The sequence below is a fragment of the Labeo rohita genome, chromosome 18 (genome assembly GCF_022985175.1).
Source record: "Labeo rohita strain BAU-BD-2019 chromosome 18, IGBB_LRoh.1.0, whole genome shotgun sequence".
NCBI classification, from domain to species: domain Eukaryota; kingdom Metazoa; phylum Chordata; class Actinopteri; order Cypriniformes; family Cyprinidae; genus Labeo; species Labeo rohita.
This window is the reverse complement of record NC_066886.1, coordinates 3,464,571-3,489,768: the sequence shown is the minus strand read 5'-3', so window position 1 is coordinate 3,489,768 and position 25,198 is coordinate 3,464,571. Positions and strand designations below refer to the sequence as shown.

The following is a 25,198-nucleotide window of genomic DNA, read 5'->3' as shown; positions in this document are numbered from 1 at the left end:
AATCAAGGCGCACAATCTCTCAGCCCTTCCATTTTCAAGCGCGTCACTTCTTTCATTTGCTAACTGCTCGCTGATGAATAAAATATGGAACCGAATTTAGTCGTATGTTGATTTGTTGGATGCATATGAAATTTTCCTCTTCTGCTTTAAGAGGGTCGAATTTCAATTGAGACATGAAAGCTGACAGTGGCTCAACAATAAAATATGTAAAGGAGTTATACGTTATTCAAACAGGACAAAGGGCTTAAAGTGAGGTGCAAGAAACTGAATGTCATTCGCTTTTTGTGCTGAACGTGCAACACGTGCAAAACTAGAGCAGCTGAGAGCTCTTGTTTGATTTAGATATCAGTGGCTCAGTATGGAGGATGGATTTGACCAGTTGTTCATGACAGAGTAACATTTGGGTCAGCAGCTAAACTTAGCCTACAATTAGTAGGAAAGAGCTTGGGGTTTTGTAATGACCACTGAGATAAATGAACATCTGTTTCATGTGTGCAATACTCTGGATTGCACATGACTGACAGATCACTATCCACTGACACAGACACAAGTCTTTCTTCAGTACCTTTCCATATTGATATCTGATACGTATATTAGCATTTGTCCAGTCAGAAGCAATTTCCCGAAGAGACAGAGAAAAAAAAAGCCACAAAAAAGTCTGTAGTATACTGATTATTTTTTATACAAAAGCTGGTATTACCAAATGTTTAGAATATTTATTTACATTTTTTTTTTAATGTTTTATGTCACCAAGGATTTATTGGATAAAATAATAATAATAATAATAATAATGAATGATTATTTAACACTGAAAACTGGCATAATGATGTTGAAAATTCAGCTTTGATCACAGGAATAAATAATATTTAACAATATGTTAAATACGTTTCTTCAACTGCAATTTTATTTCAAAATATATATATAATATATATATATATATATATTTTTTTTTTTTCTATATTTACAAAGATTTTCTATATATATTTTCATATATAAAAAATATGTATATTATTTCCAGTAAAATTAAGTATTTTTGTTTGCATCGATTGTCAACTAAAATACATTATTTAAATTGTGTTACACATATTTTGTTTGGATTAAATTTATATAAATAAAGAATAAATTATATTTGGACTGTCAATATCGTTTTGTTTTTTTTTTACATTTGTGTACATCAATTTTTTACATTTTTTAGCATTATAAATAAATTTATGTTTTTGTATATATTATTTTCTGTTAAATTAAGTATTTTTGTTTACATTATTGTCATGCAAAAATACATTATTTAAATTGTGATACACAAAAAAATATATACAAAAATTATACATGGACTGTCAGAATCTCTTTTTTTATTTTTACATTTTTGTACATAGATTATAAAAATATTTATTTTTAGTATATATTATTTTCAGTAAAATTAAGTATTTTTGTTTGCATTATTGGGACATAAAAATACATTATTTAAATTGTGATTCGCATATTTTGTTTGCATTGCATTTATATAAATAAATAATAAATTATATATAGACTGTCAAAACCTTTTTTTGTGTGTTTACATTTTTCTATAGATTATAAAAAATATTTACATTATCCACATGCCTTCTCATTATCTACTTTTTTTTTCCAGTACATTTTTTCCAGGTCAAGTTTTAAAACACATACACAATTGGCTTCGCAATTGCATACGACAGCGATATAAAATGACTTAAATATACACTCACGTGTTTATGTGTAGTTGATGCTTGAGAAACTTTCATAGCCTTGTGAATCACATGGAAGGACTTGAGAGACTGTCCTGTGAAGGACATTCAGTGCATTCAGAGAAAAATGAAATTTTTTAGACCAATTCTTTGAAAAGCACAATACTACGGGCTATATTCTAGGGACTGTGTCAAAAGAGCAAGCATGTGTTACATTTTTTTCCCCCATTCATTCTGTTCAACATTCCTAATAAAATAAAAATAAAAGACATTCTTGAAGATGCGTACAAAACTTTCCATCACCAATAATCATCACAATTTCAAGAATTCTCGAAGTACTTCCTGGAAATGAAAAAGTCTTAAGAGAGCGATTCTGTCCTAGATGCTTTGGCTTTTGAACGTTTCAGTTGTGTGTCGGGATAAAACAGATGAATCTGTCAGAGCAGATCTAACAAGCACTCCCACTTCTTGTTTGCGTGTACAAAAATTGGCTCTTTGGAGATCTGTGGCCTTTGGCCCATCCAAATACATCTCATATTGATCAAAGCCACAGCTAATTCCATTACCCAGTACTACTGAGTCATGCACGCCTTGACGGAGCAAATTATTATACTTGCCTAAACGCTCCATTAAATCTGTTGGACTAACACTTCAAGCAGCATGAAGCTTCCCTTTAACAAATAAACAATCATGATGTCATCTAGTCCTGCTTCATCTTCAAGCAGCACACAAACAGTATGCATGAAACACTCAAATCACCTGCTTCATTTGCCAAAGTGTATAGCATGCAATCAGAGCACACTGCATCATTAACTGTTTCCCACAATGCACTGTGCTCGACGTGACCTTCCATTTACAGTGTGATGAATGAACAGGTAACAGTGCCATTTGTAAGTTATAACACATTTTCCCACTCACTGCACTGAATTTAAGGATGCATAAAAAGAAAGCTTTAAAAATAAATAAATAAAAAGAACTGAATTAAAAAGCATAAACCACCATATCTAATCACCACTTGCTTATTTAAACAAGAGGATATGGGATTCTAACAAATAAAAAAATAAAAAAATAAAAAAATAGATACTTATTTCAATTTATGCTATATATATATATATATGATTATAGAAATATTTATTGTTTGTATATATTATTTTCAGTAAAATTAAGTATTTTTCTTTGCATTATTGTCGTAAAAAAACATTATTTAATTTGTGATACTGTATATATTTTGTTTGCATTACTGTCACATGAAAAATGAGAAATTATTTAAATTGGGAAGTATTTAATTACTATTAATATAAATAATAAATTATATATGGACAGTCAATATCTTTTTTTATTTACTTTTTTAAAATATAGATTATAAAAAAATATATTTATTATTTATTTATTATTTTCAGTAAAATTAAGTATTTTTCTTTGCATTATTTTCATGTAAAAATACATTATTTAAATTGCTATATTATTTGCATTACTGTCACATGAATAATGTGATTTTAAATAAGTATTTTTAATATTTATACAAATAGTAAATTACATATGAACTGTCAAGATATATAAATTATAAAACAAATTTTATTTTATATTCAGTTTATATTATTTTCAGTAAAATTAAGTATTTTTCTTTGCATTATTGTCGTAAAAAAACATTATTTAATTTGTGATACTGTATATATTTTGTTTGCATTACTGTCACATGAAAAATGAGAAATTATTTAAATTGGGAAGTATTTAATTACTATTAATATAAATAATAAATTATATATGGACAGTCAATATCTTTTTTTATTTACTTTTTTAAAATATAGATTATAAAAAAATATATTTATTATTTATTTATTATTTTCAGTAAAATTAAGTATTTTTCTTTGCATTATTTTCATGTAAAAATACATTATTTAAATTGCGATATATTATTTGCATTACTGTCACATGAATAATGTGATATTTAAATTGTGAAGTATTTTTAATATTTATACAAATAGTAAATTACATATGAACTGTCAAGATCTTTTTTTCTATATAAATTATAAAACAAATATTTATTTTATATTCAGTTTATATTATTTTCAGTAAAATTAAGTATTTTTCTTTGCATTATTGTCGTAAAAAAACATTATTTAATTTGTGATACTGTATATATTTTGTTTGCATTACTGTCACATGAAAAATGAGAAATTATTTAAATTGGGAAGTATTTAATTACTATTAATATAAATAATAAATTATATATGGACAGTCAATATCTTTTTTTATTTACTTTTTTAAAATATAGATTATAAAAAAAATATATTTATTATTTATTTATTATTTTCAGTAAAATTAAGTATTTTTCTTTGCATTATTTTCATGTAAAAATACATTATTTAAATTGCGATATATTATTTGCATTACTGTCACATGAAAAATGTGATATTTAAATTGTGAAGTATTTTTAATATTTATACAAATAGTAAATTACATATGAACTGTCAAGATCTTTTTTTCTATATAAATTATAAAACAAATATTTATTTTATATTCAGTTTATATTATTTTCAGTAAAATTAAGGATGTTTGTTTGCTTTGTTGTCATGTAAAAATCCATTATTTATTTTTTTATACTGTATATATTTTGTTTGCATTACTGTGACATGAAAAATTAGATATTACTTAAATTGTGAAGTATTTTAAATATTATTTATATAAATAATAAGGACTGTCAACATTTTTTTTTTTTTTTGTTACCTTTTCTATGTAAATTATAAAATTATTTAGTTTGTATATATTATTTTTTAGTAAAATTAAGTATTTTTCTTTGCATTATTTTCATGTAACAATGCATTATTTAAATTGTGATACTACAGGGTGGGCCATTTATATGGATACATCACACATCAAACTTATTGGGAATTTCACAAGAAAAACAATGGTGTGCTTGGTTTTAACGTAACTTTATTCTTTCATGAGTTATTTACAAGTTTCTGACCACTTATAATGTGCCACAAACAGGACGTTAATATCACCAACCATTCCCATTTTATTAAGGTGTATCCATATAAATGGCCCACCCTGTATATATATTTTGTTTTTATTACTGTCACATGAAAAATCAGATATTATTTAAATTGAAGTATTTTAACTATTATTTATATAAATAATATATCGACTGTCCATATTTTTTTTATTTTCACTTTTTTTTCTATGTAGATTATAAAAAAATATTTTTTTGTATATATTATTTTGAGTAAAATTGAATATTTTTGTTTGCATTATTATCATGTAAAAATACATTATTTAAATTGTGTCTATATATACACAAAACAACAAAAACAACAGGATTTTACCACAATTAAGAACATGTTAAAAATCATGCTGATTACTTCTGGTTCATCTGTCCACTAGAAATGAAAGGTCAAGTCAAGCACATTGCATTATGGGAAAACAATAGCCAGGATAGAAATAATGAGTAGCATATAAGTAAGATTTCCTGATCAGAGATCAGCAGTTCAAACAGGATTGTGTCTTTAATGAGGATTGGAGTGAAAACTGAATTGTTAGTATCATCTTCATTCTCCTCATCACTCTTTCTCTTTCCTCCGTAAAAACACAGGCTATATATAAAATATGAGTAGTGTGATTATTTAAATAGGCACATGCAATTTCATAATGCATGAAAAATACAATCTTATCCTTTTATCTGAAGCACCAATTCCATCCTGCTATCAGAAGCAGCACTATAAATTTCAATTTGACAATCAGGGAAGAAAATGTCTTCCTGAATAAAACTATTATCTTAGCCACCTGATACATCACGCTATGGCACTCGTCTGGAATAACAACAGCTCCTGGACGCTGATGACTGGCGTGCAGCTGGACGCTCCAGAAGGCAAAGGTGATGTTTTATGAGCCGCCGTTCATTCGCAGTCTCTCCGGTTAAGGCCAAATAGCACTTCAACAAATGCAAATGAGCGTGAGTCAGTGCCAGACTGCAGGCCGTTCACCAGATCTGTTCTGGACTTCCCAATGACACCCAAATGACCTCAACCTCGCTCACCGGACGGCACGACCTCGCTTTAACCGTGCCGCCCGCCGAAATACAGATCGATAACGTCTCCCTTATATTCCGACTCAATTACACCTGAAACAAAATAAACCTGAACGTTTACAGATCCATTAGCCAGACCAGTCAGCCAGGGTTATTAGCTATAGTAAACAAACAAACAACCAAAAAAATAAATAAATAAAATAAAGATAATAATAATAATAATAATAATAATAATAATAATAATATTTTTTCACTACTAGACCAGTCAGCCAGGGTTATTATAGTGAAATAAAAAAAAAAAAAAAATCTACAAACTACAAACATAAAGGGAAAAAAAAAATATTACTTGGAAAAAAAAATAATATAATAACATCTTTAAAAAAATAAACTTTTCTTTTAATGTTTTTTATATATATTGAAAATGAAGAGAAATTAAATGAGGAATGTTGAAAAAAAAATTCATTTCATTAACATATTTTATTTTTATTTATTTATTTTTTTTTTTTTTTTTTTTGCCAAAGAAATGTTATTACTATTATTACATTACTACTATACTAAAACTAAAACAGAAATAAAAATTCAGATTATACAACACAATGTGTGTCCAAAAGCATCATATTCGATATTTTTTCCTAATAGATTTTTTCCTATTTTTCAAGAGTTTTGTGGTGAACTCCCAGTGACTTTAAAACAATATTTCAACAAATTAATTGTAAATAATCATATAATTGTTATATTGTAAATAATTAAATAATGTAACACTTTACAATAATGTCAAATCTCCAGCATTAATCTTAATTAGTTAATATTAATTAGTTGTATGTTAACTTTATTTAACACACTGTAAAACCAATGTTATTTCAATATTATATAACACTATAGTATTTATTAATATGTTGAATTCACTTATTTTTTATATTTTCAGTTTTCACTTTAATTTTAGTTTAAGTTTAATTAATTTTGTTATATGCTTTTAGCATTTATATTAGTTTTTGAATTTTAACATTTTAACTTTTTAAGTTTTGTTTGTAAAATCAAGTTTAATAAGTTTTGTGTTTTTGTCATTTTTAAGTCATCTTTGATTTTTTTAAATATTTCTATTTATTCTATCTTTTCTATTAAATCTATTTTTCTTTATTTTATTTCAACTTTAGTTTTAGTAATTTCAATACTTTAACTTAAACTTTAGATATTTTTATTTAGCATTATTTTTATTTCTATTTATTTTAGTAATTTTAATATTTCAAGTTACATTTAAAAATATTTCAATTTACCTTTAATTTATTTTTATTTCTGTTTTCACTTTAATCATTTTACTACTTCAACCTAAACTTGAAAATACTTCTTTTTAATTTTAGTAATTAGAATGTCAAGTTAAATTTAAAAATAGTTCTATTTAGATTTCATTTCTATTTTAGTTTTAATAACTTTAGTACTTTAACCTAAAAGTATAGCTATTTAGCTTTGTTTTTTAGTTTCTATCATCTTAGTACTTCAACTTAAGCTTGAAAATATTTCTATTTAGCTTTAATTTATCTTTACTTCTATTTAAGTTTTAATAACTGTAATAATTCAACCTAAAAGTATTGGTATTTAGAGAAGCTTTAATTTATTTTTTATTTCTATTTTTTGTTTTAAGTCATTTTAGTACTTTAGTTTAAACTTGAAAATATTTCTATTTATTTTAATCATTTTAATAATTCAACTTAAAAATATTGCTATTTAGCTTTTATTTATTTAATTTCACTTTTAGTTTTAACAATTTTAGCACTTCAACTTCAACTTATTTTGTTTCAGTTCGTTTCCAAGGCAATATTTCTATTTTTTTTTTTTTTTTTTTTTTTTTTTTTTGTTTTGTAAAATCAGATACAAAGAACCACACAAATCTGTCTAAAAATGATGAATCCAAACAGATTTTTCAAGCCTAAAACTTGTGGAAAGTGGAAAGTGAAATGAAGCAAAGCGGGCAGGAAGCGTGGCTCTATAAATTGTCCCGATTTTCTGCAGAAATCTCCCAGTGAATGTCGCCCCATTAAAACATTCATATTTTATGTTTATGGACACTGCAATCTGCTGAAATGATGGTAACACTGATTGCTCACCTGTGACACACCTTGCGGCTCTGTGAGGACAGCAGATGTGTGTATTAATTAAAGCAGCGTTTAGCTCTGGCCTCGTGCGCTTCGTGTCCGTCCGCAGCACCGGTTGACTTTGCACAACACTCTCTTAACTGACGCTCTGAGTGCCATTATGTCAGGTGCTGTGCTTCACTTATTAATGAAATGGGTCTCTTGGCAAACCCTGTGATTTAAACTGCCAACTGGAATCCCATTCAATCTCAGGGACTGTTGTGGAGACGAAAACAGCAGAAGCCATTTTCAGACAAAACACCATATCTCATTGGGTTGGTCATGGATGGATGCATTGGGGGAACTGTAGTCTTTCAGCAAACTTAACATGAAATAATAATATATTTTAAATATTATATTATAATATAATATAATTTTCATATATACAAACTAGTATACAATATAGTATTTCATATTAATAGTATGCAACATTAACTAATAATATATGTGAAATATTTTAATATAATTTATTTTTCATATATACAAAGTATTATGCAATACAGGATTATATTATATTATATTGCTTATATATTGTGCAACATGAAATAATAATATATTATAATTATTATATTATATTATATTATATTATATTATATTATATTATATTATATTATATTATATATTTTTCACATATACAAACATTTATAAAACATAGTATTTTATTATATTACATTATATTATAAATTATGATTATTTAATTTGATAAAGTATTATAAGTATATTATATTGTATATATGTTGTGCAACATGAAATAATAATATATTATAATTATTATAATATGTTATATACTTTTCACATATACAAATTATTGTACACCATAGTATTTTATTATATTACATTATATTATAAATTATGATTATTTAATTTGATAAAGTATTATAATTATATTACATTATATTGCATATATATTATGCAACATGAAATAATAATATAATGTAATATAATTATCATAATATGATATATATTTTTCACATACAAACTATTATACATTATAGTATTATATTATATTACATATTATAAATTATGATTATTTCATTTGATGATTTCATTTGATAAAATACAAAACAATAAACATAATTATATGAAAATATATAACTGAAAAATTAATTATTATTAATTATTATAATTATAATTACACATTTTACATATATGCAAATTACACAAATTATTAAATGTTACATTAAATTATTAGTTATAATTTTATGGAATGCATGTGCCATTTTACATATATTATTATTATTATTATTATTATTATTATTATTATTATTATTATTATATTATTAATCAAAGTATAATATAATTACTACAATATAATATAATATAATAATGTATATATTATATATATTTTTTCATATATACAAACTATACAACATTATATTATATTATTTTATATATAAATTATAATGATTTAATTTTATACAATTTTATTAATATTTTATTTTATTATTTTTAAAATACAAAATATAATTATAAAAATTATATAACCAAAAACATTATAATTAACTATTATTATGATATAATATGTTATAATACATTTTAAATAAATTATACTATAAAGTGTTATACTACATTATTAGTTATAATTATATTTTTATGTATATTTTACAAAAATACTAAATGTGATAATATGTGATAATATGTAGTGAAAACTGATCTTCATCACTGCTTTCAAAATTAGTTGTATTAAGTTCAATTGTATCTTTTTAAGGTTTTATTTAATTAATGTCGGCATATGAAACACTGCTCTGCTCTAATTAAATTCCAGTTATAGCATGTCATGATTTTAAATTATAAATATTTTGTAGCCAACTAGGGTTTTAAAATAGCTGAAGAATGATTCTTGTAGTGTGAACAGAAACTAACACTGTAGTCTATTGGTGAGAAAATTACAACAGAATCAACTCTGCAAATGTGTAACATCTGACCCGAAATGTAAAACTTCACATGGTGCTGTGTCTAAAAGAAAAGGTAATAACCTGACTGTGAGCGCAGTAATCAGTCCTCGGGAGTCGTAGGGTTTTCCAAATCAACACTCTTCAGGGCAAACGCAACTAAAAACAGATAAAATCACAGAAAAATAAATGTGGAGGGTCAAACAGAAACAATACAGAGTTTTATGTTTGAGACAGACACCAATATAATGTAACAGCCTTTAAAAATTGCGTGTTCTTGTTTTAATCAGGCGCAAAAAGATGTCAATTGATTTAAAAACTGTTTATTAACATTTAAAACACTGATTAAATTAACTAACCAAATTAAATACAATCAAATAATAAATATTAAAATAAAATGTGCATTAATTGTGTTGCCCTAAAAGTAGCATGTAATTTGTGCAAAATTCCAATAATCCTAAAACCTTTTCCACATAAATAGAGTATGAATTATTAAACATCACATAGATTCTGATAGTTTGTCTCAATGCATTTTTCCTTTCAGACAAACTGTTTGTTGTCAAATTACTATTTATTATTGCAAACTACAAATCAGTATGTGCGCTTGTAGTAAACGCAGACAATGCAAGCACATACGACGTATTTTAAACAGTGTTTACCTGCACATCCACAGCCATAACAGAATGAATTTCAAAGCAGACCGAATAGCTTCAGTTCGTCTCAACAAACACACACACGTACACACACCTGTCATAGCCGGTGTGAAGTGAAGCATAAGCAGCTGCAATTACCAGGTATCGTCCCCCTCTGCCCCCTGTCGTCAGTGGCCAGCCTTAATTGGCGTACGAGTGAAGGGAAAATTGCGTGGGTGCGTCGCCGTGTCACCGGGTGTCACGTGGTGAAATGACTCGTGAGGAACGGCTCAGACGCGGCCTGTTATTGGGCCTGTCAGCGATTTAGCGTCACTTTCGGACTGACAGTACAAGTGTGTGTGTGTTGAGATAAACCCAGGCCTTTTGCATCACATTTTTAGAAACAAAAACTCCATCTTTGAAAACGATTAGCTTTATTGCTAGCGAATTAGCATAATGGAAAGCTGTTAACCTTAGTTTTGAAGGTTATTTGACAAAATGCAAAGCGTCTGTCAAGATGCCAGTCTGAAAATGAAGCATCACAGAGGTTTTGAGGAAACCTATCGGCTTATTTTTCTGTAATTGCGGTCGCAGCCATTTGTAAACTTTATGGGCGTAGCTTCCGGTCTCGTCCAGCTGTACAAAACAAATCGTTTTACTGTTTGATATTGCAAATTGGTTTGTCTTGGCATATTATTGTAATGTATTATCTTAATTATGAACACACTGGTTTGTAGTGCAAAGAGTTTTATTGTTTATGTTGTTTTTTTTTATCGTTATTTCCCAGGAAAAAAAGCCGGAAGTCTCTCACATAGGCTTACTTCCGCGTTGAAAAATAAGATAAACCATATTGGAATAATGAACAAAGCTTCTGTAGCATTTATTAATCTTAATATTTATAATATTAATGTCAACATAAATACAAAGTTACATCTGTTAACATAATGCTTGTAGTTATTTTTAGCAATAGTTATAGACTATGCTATTTAATATTTTAAAATGGCGTTCATTTTTGTATTTTCAATTCTCATATTTTAGTAATTGTGCTTTTGCTATTAGTTTTTATTTTTTTATTATTTTTTTATTTTTTTAAATAAATTATTATTTATATGATCATTTTATTAAAGTTTTAGTGAGTTTAGTAAAAAACACTGGTTTTACATTATGTTCACAAACATATATATATATATATATATATAAATGTTTGTGAACATAATGTAAAACCAGTGTTATTTTAGTATTAGTTATAGATTTTGCTATTTAATATTTTAAACTAGATTTTTTTTGTATTTTAGTTTTCATATTTTTGTAATTGTGTTGTGATTTTGCTGTTAGTTTTTACATTTTGAAGAGTATGTTTTCATGTATTTGTTTTATTTCAGCTTTATTGCAATTAACAACAACAACAAAAAAGAAGTTAATAGTTTTACTTTTAGTTAACAATTACGAGTCAAACAATGACCAATTGTATTTATTGACTATTAACAAAAATTCATAAAAGCTGTAAAATATATTGCTATATGTAACCCTGGACCACAAAACCAGTCATAAGGGTCCATTTTTTGAAACTCAGATTTATGGTATGGTTTGGTAAATTTCGAAAAAAAAAAAAAAATCAGAATATTGAGAAAATCACCTTTAAAGTTGTCCAAATGAAGTTCTTAGCAATACATATTACTAATCAAAAATAAAACTGTGATATATTTATGGTAGGAAATTTACAAAATATCTTCATGGAACATGATCTTTAAAAAAATCGATAATTTGACCCATACAATGTATTTTTGGCTATTGCTACAAATATACCCGTGCTACTTAAGACTGGTTTTGGTCACATGACCACAACGTACTAAGTTAGATTTGTAGATTTGTAGCTTTCTCTTAAATTTGCACAGTAAAATTGAGACATACTGAGAAAGTTGATCACTGATAATAAAAACACCTCTAGATATACATATATTTTTGAATATTTAACATTAAAACAAGATGTCACATCTGTAACCTGTGTGCAAACAAAGCGTTAGTGTTCTGGATCCGTGTGTGTTGATGTTTTCTTTGTGCTTTTGTCTCTAATCCATGTTTTCTCTAATGTATTCCAGCATACAGACATCGCAAACACTCACAATCACATGTCGACGCTTTGAAGTCACTTGAGTGTGCGTTTCATCTTTCATGTCGTCTTTTTGTTATTTCCCTCTATTTTTTTTAACATGAGTACTTTCCTCTCAATCCCAGTCTTTGTTTGGAGGGTTGGTTAAATCAAGACAACACTCTCTGTCTGGTTTTGATTTATGTGAATCAGATTGATTGTTTTAATGCACCTGACTTTTGACTGATGTCTGGTTTGCGTGCGTGCAGGAAAGAAACAAAAGAAAGTTTCTTTGGAGATTAAAGCAAATATTACCATAAAATCAGCAAGTCAAATCAGTCACAGGCTTCCTGAGGTATAAATCACTTTATTGCACTTTTAAAATGCATGTTACAGCTGTATTATTCTTTCATGTACATCGCTTAATGCACAGCGATGAAGTTCTAATGGTAAAGATTAACACAACCGACTCGGGCAGAGCTGATGTTTTTAAAACACGGAAGTTCTGAAACTTCGTATAAACTCCAAGAATAATGATACGTTTTCTCACTGCCTGACTAGAGAAGGAAAACGTCTCTTTTTCTTGCAAAAACCCCGGACCACTGTTTTTCGCTAATTAAATACAACCCCTTTCGCATAATAGAAAACCCAAATAATTACAGTCTCAGTCAGAACGGCTCCATCCTGTTTCACACTCAGATAAAAAAAGCTCCTCAATTATCATTGTTTTTGGCTAGCGTCTAAATATCGAAGGCACACCCTTCCCGCCCTCTTCCCTGCGGCGTCCATCTCTCCAGCTCGCCGTGATTGCCAATTAGAGCAGAAATCAATTTACAGTCTCCATCGCTTAATTGATATCATTATGTTTACTGTAGAATGAATAATTGATTATTGTATCATTACATCAAACCGTAGTCGTGCGTGAAGCACGCCCGGCAGGTAGCCGCCGCTGAGAGGTTTTCTCGTTAAAAAGCTGTGATTGTCGATAATTAAGGGTTATCATTATATTCCTACTTCCCCATTACAGATTCAGCCTTCCAAGTTCGGCCAGAAGACGCACTGCCACTATTAGTTTCTAACATGAGATCCGAACCAAAAACACGGCAATAAAACATTTGCTTTAGAAGACATCATTTCGTATTTTATGTCCAGATGACATCTACCATAAAAAGCTTCCAAATAAATTACTAGTTGACGGAACATTTATAAATAAACAGAAATAATCATGCGATTGCTCTTGGCTCGAGCCGTTCTCTGTTGACTTGTGTCCGTGACTAAGCTGTGGTCCAGGTGATGCTGAAAGGCGTTTCGATGGTGTGAGATTGTGATGTCGCGTTAATGCGCAGCCACTGAATCTAAGGGAGAAGAAGAGAGAGTTAATTCAGCAGAAAAACAGAAGCTCAATGCAGCATTACATCACTTGCTAACCAATGGATACTCAGGAGTGAATGGGTGCCGTCATGACGGTTTTAAGTTAAAAACATCTTAATGATGGATTGGAGTGGTGTGGATTACTTTTGGATTATTGTGATGTTTTAATCAGCAGTTTGGACTCTCATTCTGACGGCACCCATTCACTGCAGAGCATCCATTGGTGAGCAAAGCTACATTTCTCCAAATCTCATCTACTCATCTACATCTCGCATGGCCTGAGGGTGAATGCATTCACAGCGAATTTTCACTTTTTAGGCAAACTACTCCTTTAAGAGCATAACGTGTGTGATTTTATACCAATTCAGTCAATGACCTCATAATGGCATGATGAAGAAAAATAAAAGATGAAAAATAATTGTATATAAAATATAATTATATATTTCTTTGTTTTAATTTTGGGGTGAAATTCGACCAGGATTAATTAAACACAGCAAACAAACAGTTCCATGATGTATAAATTATTTTCAATTTAAATAATATAATTATTTATAATATTCTTAATTTTCAAGAAAATAATTTATCTTAGAAATATTAAAATTTAAATATTTAAATCTCTTTAAAAATGGAATTAATATTTAAGAAAATACATATAATAAATATAATATAATAATAAATAAAAAAATATTTTTAAATATAAATAACATACGTGTTTATACATTTCTTTTTGTCATTAAAGTACTATTGGTTAAAAAATAAATAATTTTTGAAATGTGATGTTGCGTTAAGGTGCAGCTCCTGAATCTGAGGGAGAAGAGAGAATTCATCCAACAAAAAAAAAAAAATAAATAAAAAAAAAATCAGACAAAACAGAAGCTAAATGCAGCATTACATCACTTGCCTACCAATGGATCCTCTGCAGCGAATGGGTGCCGCCGCAACAATTTTAAGTTAAAAACATCTTAATGATGGATTGGAGTGGTTTGGATTACTTATGGATTATTGTAATGTTTTAATCAGCAGTTTGGACTCTCATTCTGACGGCACCCATTCACTGCAGAGCATCCATTGGTGAGCAAGTGATGCAATGTTACATTTCTCCAAATCTGTTCTTATAAAGAAACAAACTCATCTACATCTCGAATGGCCTGAGGGTGAATACGTTCACAGCAAAGTTTCACTTTTTAGGCGAACTATTCCTTTAAGAGCTTAAACGCGTGTGCGATTACAGACCAATTCAGTCAATGACCTCATAATGGCATGATAAAGAAAAATAAAAGATGTTGGAGCGAATCGTTGGGAAACGCCACCTCTGATCTGACATACGCCGCTGAGGGCAAACACACACATGGAGACAGATGGAGCTGCCTCGCCTCTTTCAGACTTATTATGCAGTCGGGAAATACTAAGAAAGATAAATGATTCGGTGTGGGCTGGAACACTAGTTATTCAGATTCACATGCGCACAGTTTCTTTGTCATTTCCCCCTCCTTCGATTCTTCTCATGACTCGTATAAATCTCAGTCTCTGGAGCTCCTGACTGCAGTCTTATTAATAGAAACGGTGCGGTCGATGCGCATACAACTTTTAAAAGTGTTTCTTTTTAAGCAGACCAAGAGAATGTAAACTTCTCAATGTATTTCATCAAGCTCACTGCACAAGGGTGAAAGTATAAAGGACTAGGAAAACATGCATTTACATGGTGAGCTTCAAATTATTCTCAGTAGTGATTACTGACAAATAATTCTTAAGTACAATATAAATTCAGATTTCTTTGCATTGATTTTGGGGTGAATTATGACCAGAATAAATTAAACGATAAATAAATACTTCTATGATGTATAAATTATTTTCAATTTAAATTACAAAATGTAAAAATATGTCATGTTCAACTTCAAATGTTAAGTTGCTTAATGTTTTTAGGTGACAACTTGGGTATTTAGTTATTTAATTATTTAAAGTTGAAACAATTATTATTACTTTTTTTATAGTGTAAAAATTATTTATATTATTATTATTATCTTTTACAAAAATATCTCTTAGAAATGTTCAAATTTAAAAAATGTTCAATATAAATGACATAAGTATTTATAAATTTCTTATTGTCATAAAAGTAATATCACTTAAAATTAAAATATTAAAATCTCTTAAAAAATGAAAAATACTTTTATATAAAATATGATTATACATTTCTTTGTATTAATTTTGGGGTGAAATTCGAGCATGATGAATTACACACAGCAAACAAATAGTTTGATGATGATTAAATTATTTTCAATTTAAATTATATAATTATTTATAATATTTTTAACTGTTAAGAAAACAATATCTCTTGGAAATATTACAATTAAAATCTCTTTAAAAATGAAAAATCATTTTATAAAAAATATAATTATATATTTCTTTGTATTAATTTGACCAAGATTTCAATGATGTATTTTCAATTTAAATAATATAATTATTTATAATATTCTTAATTTTCAAGACATTTTTTTCTCTTAGAAATATTAAAATTAAAATATTGAAATCTCTAAAAATTAATATAAAAGAAAATAATTCTTAGAAATATTAAAAATGTAATAATAAATAAAACATAAATCATTTTAAATATAAATAACATAAGTGTTTATAAATTTCTTATTGTCAGAAAAGTAATATTGGTTAAAAAATAAATCATTTTATAAAATGGCAAATACATAGCTTTAAGAACAATCAAAAAAAAGGCATTTTAAAAGTTGCACTAAAAGTGTAAAAACAAGTTAAATAATATAAAATAAATTGATTTTAATTTTTAAGCAGCACCTCTTGTCCACATAAAAGGTACCATTTCTCATATTTGTATTAGTGGTTCTGACAGTATGAATGGATAAAGTATGTGTTTGGATAAAGCATCTCACCTCACTGTTATATACGAAACCCAAGTCAGTGTCAGGCTTCCCATTCACTTTCATGGTAACCTTAGTGGGTTTAGTTGTTACACCCCAAACCCTCACAACACCCAGGGTCAGTCTGTCAGCCTCGGCCAGCCCATTTACGGAAACCTCGCTGGTAAGTTTACGCTATAAACATAAATCACACAGCACAGCTGTTACACACACATACCTATTTACAGTAGAATCAAAAATGCTATTGCAAATAATTAGTGCTGACATCTGGATACAATATAGTAATAAATACGTGAGGAAAATGTAATGCAAAAACAGGGACATGTGACCCGTTTCTTGAGATTCATTCACTCAGATCCTACTAGAACAGAATAAACAATAACAGAAAATAGTTGTTTCAGTATTTATGTAACATCTGTGCCGAGACAACTCAACCTAGCTGAGTGTGACCTCGTTTTGGAAACAGTTCTCAACTCCATAGGGCCGTGTTTTCCCCACTGCTCAAATAATCTCAGCACATATGACATCAAACCAACAGGACATCCAGAGAGCTCTGACCTGGGCCAAGTGGCCTTGAGCTGCTACAGCATGAAACAGTTTTGGATCTGGATTTGTTTATAAATAGAGAGTGGCCACAGATGTTTGGCTTCAAGTGAAATGGACAATCTTGGATTCCCTATTGGATTTAATGACCACAATCCAAATTAATCTGAAAAAAACAGCACACTTATTCTTCAAAACACATACTTACTTCAAACACAGAGAAAGATGTCAAGAGGTATTTGCCATTCTGAACAGTATCTGTAAGGAGGAAGAATAAAAATTAAGAGAAGACAAGTTTAAACACTGTAATAAAAAAAAACATACACACACACAAAAAAAGAAAATATACTTTTAGAGCAGGGTTTTAGTGATTCTAAAGACTTTGAATTAATTACGAGAAAAAAAGCAATAAAACAAAAGTAGACTCCAAAAGCATGCCTATACATACAATTCACTGCAGCTTCCAGCTAAAATGAACACTAGTGGCAGTAACACGCTAACTTTTATTACTTTTTACGCAAATTATGATTAGGACTTTTACCATAGTTCATGTTTTGTAAACTAACGCATTTTGACATTTGCATCACATAACTAGCCGTACATGTATGAATTTTCTTAGAAAACCTGCTCGGTAGCGCACCCGGTACAACATTGCATTGCAGAGAAAAAGTGTTTAATGTCATTTAGGTTTAAACAGAGCTCATACAGATGCTGTAAAAGGAAATTCCAGGACTTTCAAGGACCTTTCCAACACTACTTTTTTGATTTTCAGGGACTTACTTAGAAATAGTATACTACATAAAAGACGTATACTACACCTTTACTATAGTAAAACCACTGTTAATTTGCTTAAGGGATTTGTATTTATGTATGCTTTCTTTTTCAAATATCATTAAAAAAAAATACTTGCAAAAGTACTCCGAAATCCTGATTTGAAACAAATGATTCGCAAACTGTGCTCTGAAGTTCTGATCTAAATCAAATGATTTGTGATCCACGCTCTGAAGTCCCGATCTGAATTTGATTTAGATCGAGACTTAAATTTGCGTATCGCAAATTATTTGATTTAATTATTTGATTTAATTATTCCATTCGCTAAATGATTCAAAGACCCGTTCCGATCTAAATTAAATGATTCACAATTCGCGCTCCGAATCCCAACCTGAATTAAATGCTTTGAGAACCCGCACCTGAAGTTCTGATCTAAATCAAATGATTCGTGATCCACACTCTGGAGTCCCAATCTGAATTTGATTTAGATCGAGATTTAAAATCGTGTATTGCAAATTATTTTATTTAATTATTTGATTTAATTATTTAATTCACCAAGTGATTCACAGACCCGTTCTGATATAAACGAAATGATTCACAATACATGCTCCGAATCCCAACCTGAATCAAATGATTTGCGAACCCTCACTTGAAGTCCCGATCTGAATCAAATGATTCACAATCCATGTTCCGAAGTTCCGATATAAATCAAATGATTCGTGATCCACGCTCTGAAGTCCGAATCTGAATTTGATTTAGATCAAAACTTAAAATCGCATATCGTGAATCATTTGATTTTAATTATTCAATTCGCTAAACGGTTCACAAACCCGTTCCGATCTAAATTAAATGATTCGCAACATGCGCTCCGAATCCCGACCTAAATCAAATGATTTGTGAACCCGCACCGAAGTTCCGATCTGAATCAAATGATTCACAATCCGTGCTCCGCAGTTTCAATCTAAATCAAAAGATTCGTGTTCCACGCTCTGAAGTCTCAATCTGAACCTGATTTAGATCACTTCAAAGTTAACTGGTTTAACTGATTTGGAGTTTCATAAAGCTCTGTTTCACCCATCACTACGTGCTTTTTAAAATCGTTACTAGCGATGTCGGAATGCGAAAATGAATCTTTTAATTTGATCTGATTTTTGTTAGTGAATTGCTTGAAATGAATGATCGAAGTCACAAGTTTGAATCAGAGCAGTTCCAGCATAAACGACTCAATTGATTTGGTCCATCTGAGTGTCTTTTCGCATCTTCAGCCATGTTTACACAACACTGTCAGTACTACTACTTGCTTAGCTCGATTGTTTTCTGACATTAACTGAAATAAGTGAAAAAGTTATGTTTTTTAAATTCAATGAAAAGATTGGGCTTATTAACAAAATGAAACACTTATTTCATAGATACGTTGTCTTTCAATAATTCAAGCACTTTTCAAGTACCTCTTCAGGAATATTGCTATGTTCAATGAACCCTTTTTAAAGTACGGTTCAGTGTAGGTAGTATCTTATTTTACAAACGCAATAGGAATTAACCTTTTAGCGCCACACACTGGATATTTCACTTCCTGACTGCCGCAGTATGTGCAACCAGCTTAAAACATTGCCAGAGCCAACTTTGCCCATTTTGGATAATAATAAACACGGTTTTAGCAGTACTCCCTGAACATTTTACTCTGAATGTGTCACAAAATGGTGTAGAATGCAATGTGATATAATTTTGCAGAACTGTCGTATTTCCACATATTAACCAGGTTGAATAAGACAAATGAAAAGCATTCAATTCCTTATGATTCCCAACCCTACACACAAGCACACAAAACTCACCAATTCCCTCTCCGTCATCCCAGAACAGAGATCCCTGTGCTACACCTCCATCATTAAGAGCAACAATGAGATCCAGAGGATTCTGACGACTACAAGAATAAAACGAAACATGTTAACCTACAACCACTCACATGAACAGTATGAACTCTTAAAGCCACAGAGAGAAAAGTGACTGTTTGTGGTCCTGAACATGGAAATGCACTATGAAAGTACAGAGAAAGGGCCTATTAAATAGGTAATAACAAAGATGAAGCATTGCTTCACCTGTAGTGCGTGTTGATCTCTGCTTTCTGACAGGGTAGGATGTATCCTGGTCTCACATGCAGGTTAATTTTCTCTAATGGTGTCTCCATATCCACAAACTCTCCTGATACTCTTATAGCTTTTTCCTGGATGATTAATCACATACAAGCAGATAAGAGACCACAACATATAAAGGACAATGTACCACAGGCTGCATTTGCTTGGAAGCCAGCATCAATTTGACTGGTTGTTAAATTGACAAGCTAACAAAGATTTGCAAGCTTACTAATAAAATGCATGTTGGTAAAATGCTTACCGTGTGGTAATCGTACCAGAAACCGTATGGCAAGTATCCCCTGACCACAGTAACGTTCTTCACAAAACAAAAAGTTAATAAACAACACCACAAGTCTTTACTGACTGAATATAGTGCTATGTGACAGTGTGTGACTTTTATTATATTATTAAAAAATGTTGTGTTCATACCGGGTCCAAAGCAGGTGTGATTAGAAGAGCGGGACCCCAGAGGAACTGTCTGTCAATGTCCCATGTTTTTTCATCTGTGACAAACCTACAGTACAGAACACAGCACTGAGAACATCATCCACCCGACACTGTACATGCAGTTCATGAGAGAGAACAAAAAAATGAGTAAAAGAGAGTTTTAGAGCTTGTAATGAAACCACAGGTCATGATGCTGAACAAAATAGTACGTTCAGTCCAATAGATCAGGCTGCTAAAAACAGCGTGGACGAGGAAGGTTAGACAGGTCAACGGAGCAGTGATATCAAAGCAGCCTAAAAAAATCATTAGATACAGGAATAAAAGACCAATATAGAGACAGGATTTGGCCCAAGTTCTGATTAGTCATTCCCATGATGCTTTGGGGGAGATGTAATTGAAACGATAGGATGGACTGAAAATAGTGTGAGAAAGAAAAGATGGTGTAATGAAGATATATTTGGAAGGAAAGAGACAAGGAGAACATGAATGAAGGTCTTAAAGGCATATTTCACACAAAAGGGAAACTTCTGTTTTCACTGACTCACAGGTGTCATTACATTTGCAGAACTACGTTTCTTAAATTATGAAAAAGTGCTTCCAGTAACATCAATAGAACGTTTGTTCAAAGTTATCCGATCTTATAATGCTCTCCAAATATTAGCACAAAAACATTATACGAGTCATGGTTGAAAAAGGGGTTTTCAAGCATCAAAACAATAAATGTTTAATAGAGCTTGACATTTTGTTGCCGCCTATTACATTAGAATTATATTCTTTTTATTTTACTATTATTTTTAGAAGAAAAAAATGAATATCATGCATTTACAGAAGACCTACTAACATGTCTTTCAGTATAATAATAGTTCACATACCAAAAAATATTTAATTCAGAACAAGAATCATTAGATGATATTAAAAAAAAGCCCTAAAATACTAATTAACTGTAATTTTAAATCTTTGCCGCTATCCTTCAAAACACTAGGTCTTACACATTTGTCAGCACAAAGTTTTTAATAATTTAAAATATAATTATGTATGATGGCTTATTCTTTTATGCATTTTAATTTGTACAGGTCAGAATGAGTATGTTGTATTATTTGTATACACTACCAGTCAAAAGATTTTACTGTTTTTTTTTTTTTTAAAGAAGTCTTTTCTGCTCACCAAGTCTGCATTTTTTATCCAAATCACATCAAAAACAGTAACATTTTGAAAGATTTTAAAATTTTAAAATACTGTTTTCTTTTTGAATATATTTTCAAATGGAATTTATTCCTGTGATTTCAAAGTTTAATTTTTAGCATCATTACTCCAGTCACATTCTATTATTCTGTTTTGCTGCTCAAAAACATTTATTGTTATTATTATCATTATTTTGTTGAGTAGGTACTCAGGTTTCAGGTTTCTTTGATTACAGTGTTAATTTCTATAATTTCTTTCCCAAAAAATATGACTCCAAGCTTTTGAATGGTATAGTGTATAAAGTTACAAAAGCTTTTTATTTCAGATAAAATCTTTCAAAGAATCCTGAAAAAAACTACTCAACTGCTAAATATTGATGATAATAATAATAATAATAATAATAATTAAAACGTTTCTTGAACAGCAAATCAGCATATTAGAATGATTTCTGAAGGAACACGTGACACTGAAGACTGGAGTAACGATACCGAAAATTCAGCTTTGATCACAGGAATAAAATACATTTTAAAATATATTAAAATAGAAAGTAGTTATTTTAAATAGTAAAAATATTTCACAATATTACAACTTTTGCTGTATTTTGGAGACCTCTTTGAAAAACTTTGACTGGTAGTGTATATAAGTAAATTAATTATTTTACCCATATTTTGAAATTTTATTGTCACAAAAGTTATCTGAAACATTAAAGTAGACACTTTACTTGATTTAATATGCTTTCTATGTGCATATAAATCACTTTATTAATAGAAAATTTTTCTAAAATGTTTTGGTGGAATGTTTGAGATTTTTAAATGTTTTGAAATGATTTTTAAACTTGTTTTAGAATGTTCAGAGAACATTATCTAAAGTAACATTCTCACAATGTTAGCAAAATGCTAAAATGGAATGTTCCCTTAATGTTTGCATAACAACGGTTTCTAAAATGAGAATTAGCCACATCCAGTTTTTAATTGTTTTAAAAACGTTTTTTAAAACTGTATCTGGGTCAGCAAATTATGACAAAATGATCTTTATTTGTGGGTCAACTTAATGGTAGACACTCACTCGTGCAGCAGGGGTCTGACCACAGTGCTTCCGTGAACGTGGGCTTCGTACATCAGCGTGTACAAATACGGCAGGAGGGTGTAGCGAATGTTCATCACATCACGAGATACAGCAGCAAACTCTGGTCCCCAGGCCACAGGATCCTGCCTCTGTTAAAGATCACAAAAACTCATCAGATTACAGCCATTCAACACTTCTAGAGAAAACCTCAATGGATTCTTCCTTGAAATGTACATGCAAGAATAGTTGTATTATTTATAGTGATATACATTTTTAAATGTTTTATATATATATATATATATATATATATATATTTTTTTTTTTTTTTTGCTGCTTTGCAACAATATTTAAACGTGAAGCACTATGCAAATAAACTGGAATTTAATTGAGAGGAAAAAAAACATAATAATAATAATAATATAAAAAGGACCTCTGAAATATTTAGCAACAGAAATGTAACACATACAGTTAATATCAATAATTCATTAACTATTTCTATTATCTCAATAGCTGATTTATTTATGATCCAGCTGCAAACAGAGAGATCTGGAACAGCAGCACATGTCCTGCATTATGCATTGTGACACCATGGGAATAAATACTTTAACCCTCAACTATATTTCATATTTGCATGATCCAAATCCGTACAGCTGTGTCCCGCTGAATCCAGACGTATCCGTACTCTATGTTGAGCATCTGTGCCCGTGTGTGTGTGTGTGTACAGGCTGAATGTTAATTGTCTGCCCCGTCGCTGGCCTGTACGCGGGTCTGGCGCTCACACTGAGTGCTGTTAAGAGCGGTGGGTGTGAGTTAATGTGCTCACAGATATAAAGGTGAACTATATCTGATAATTATTTCTCAAGTACCACACGTTCACAGGTCTGGCCGCTAATGCGCGTGTGCTAACACTTAAACATGAACTAAACACTTTATGAAGTGAGAACTCCTCACAGTTTCTGTATGTTGTGCTAAGGCTAAAAACAGCTTCTGTAAACGTCCTTCAAATAAGCTGCATATGCAGAACTCTGGAAGTTATTAAGGCTTGTTTTCAGAGAATGTATTTTGACTATATTTGGTCCTGTTACTGATTTGTTTTTCACCTGTGCATGGTTAAACTAAGTTGGGGAAAAAATGTCAGCGCCTCAAAATGAAATATACAATATATTAAACATAAATTATCTAAAAATGAGCTTTAATATCTTACACAGTTTTGTTTCATAGGCAAACTTATCTTGTTTAAAGGATATTTAAATGAGTTTAAAACTGGAAAACACAAAGATACTCTTTAACAAAATTATTTTAGCATATAAATATGATTTTGTCAAGTCCATTAAAGTTTTTAAGGTTAAAAAACCCTCATAACTATATATAGTAAGTATTTTTGTAGGGAATAACATTTAAAGAACTACACTTACTTTTTATTTGACCTTTTTTTAACACAAATGTGAAAAAAAAAAAAAAAAAAAAAAAATAAAAGTAAAAAAAAAAAAAAAAAAAACTTTTATTTAATTACTTACAGAACATTTCTCATTTTCTTTTACTTTAACTTGATGTACTAAAACAACTAAAACTTAAAAAATAACAAAACCTACACAGATATATTTAAAAACAATAACTAAAATACTAATATAAATATTATTAAAAAAAAACATAAATAAAAACTATAATAGTATCTCACTTATACTATAGTATCAATTATTAAATAGTAAATTATCTAAATTATCTAAATAATTGATTAATTTAATAGATAACTAATAAAAACTATAAATATATTTAAAAAACAATGACTACTAAACAAAATACAAAAACGCAATAAAATTACTAAAACTTTACAGCTTAATTTTTCAGAAAAGTATTAAAAATATTATAAAATAAGACTTTTTTCAGACTATAGTATCTCAATTATACTAACAGCAATGTAACAGAGAGAGTTAATATCAGTATTCTGTTAAATATCTGTATTATCTGAATAATGTATTAATTTAATAAATAATTAATAAAAACTATAAATATATTTAAAAAACAATGACTACTAAAAAATTTACAAAAACACAATAAAATTGTGAAAAAAAGTGTTAAAAATATTACAAAATAAGACTTTTCAGGAAAATACAGATACAAACTATAACTAACAGCAATATAACAGAGACAGTTAATATTAACATTTCATTAAATATTTGCATTATCTGAATAACTGATTCATTTAATAAATAACTAATAAAAACTATAAATATATTTTAAAAATAATTACTAAAAAATTACAAAACCACAATAAAATTACTAAAACTTTAAAACTTAAAATAACATATACCCCAGAAAATATAAGATTTAAT

At 29.1% G+C, this 25,198-nt stretch overlaps 1 protein-coding gene across 1 annotated transcript in view; it reads right to left on the bottom strand.

Moving 5' to 3' along the window:
* Nucleotides 1-12,825: 12,825 nt before the first annotated feature.
* si (sucrase-isomaltase (alpha-glucosidase)) overlaps nt 12,826-25,198 on the bottom strand; it is a 62,901-nt gene continuing 50,528 nt past the window's right edge. The window contains exons 41-48 of the mRNA XM_051134312.1: nt 22,866-23,014; nt 20,601-20,685; nt 20,431-20,487; nt 20,136-20,260; nt 19,872-19,960; nt 17,477-17,526; nt 16,738-16,899; nt 12,826-13,824 (exon numbers count right to left, since the gene is read on the bottom strand). Of these exons, the coding sequence (XP_050990269.1) occupies nt 13,744-13,824; nt 16,738-16,899; nt 17,477-17,526; nt 19,872-19,960; nt 20,136-20,260; nt 20,431-20,487; nt 20,601-20,685; nt 22,866-23,014 (798 nt within the window). The 3' untranslated portion in view covers nt 12,826-13,743. The remainder of the gene's footprint in view (nt 13,825-16,737; nt 16,900-17,476; nt 17,527-19,871; nt 19,961-20,135; nt 20,261-20,430; nt 20,488-20,600; nt 20,686-22,865; nt 23,015-25,198) is intronic.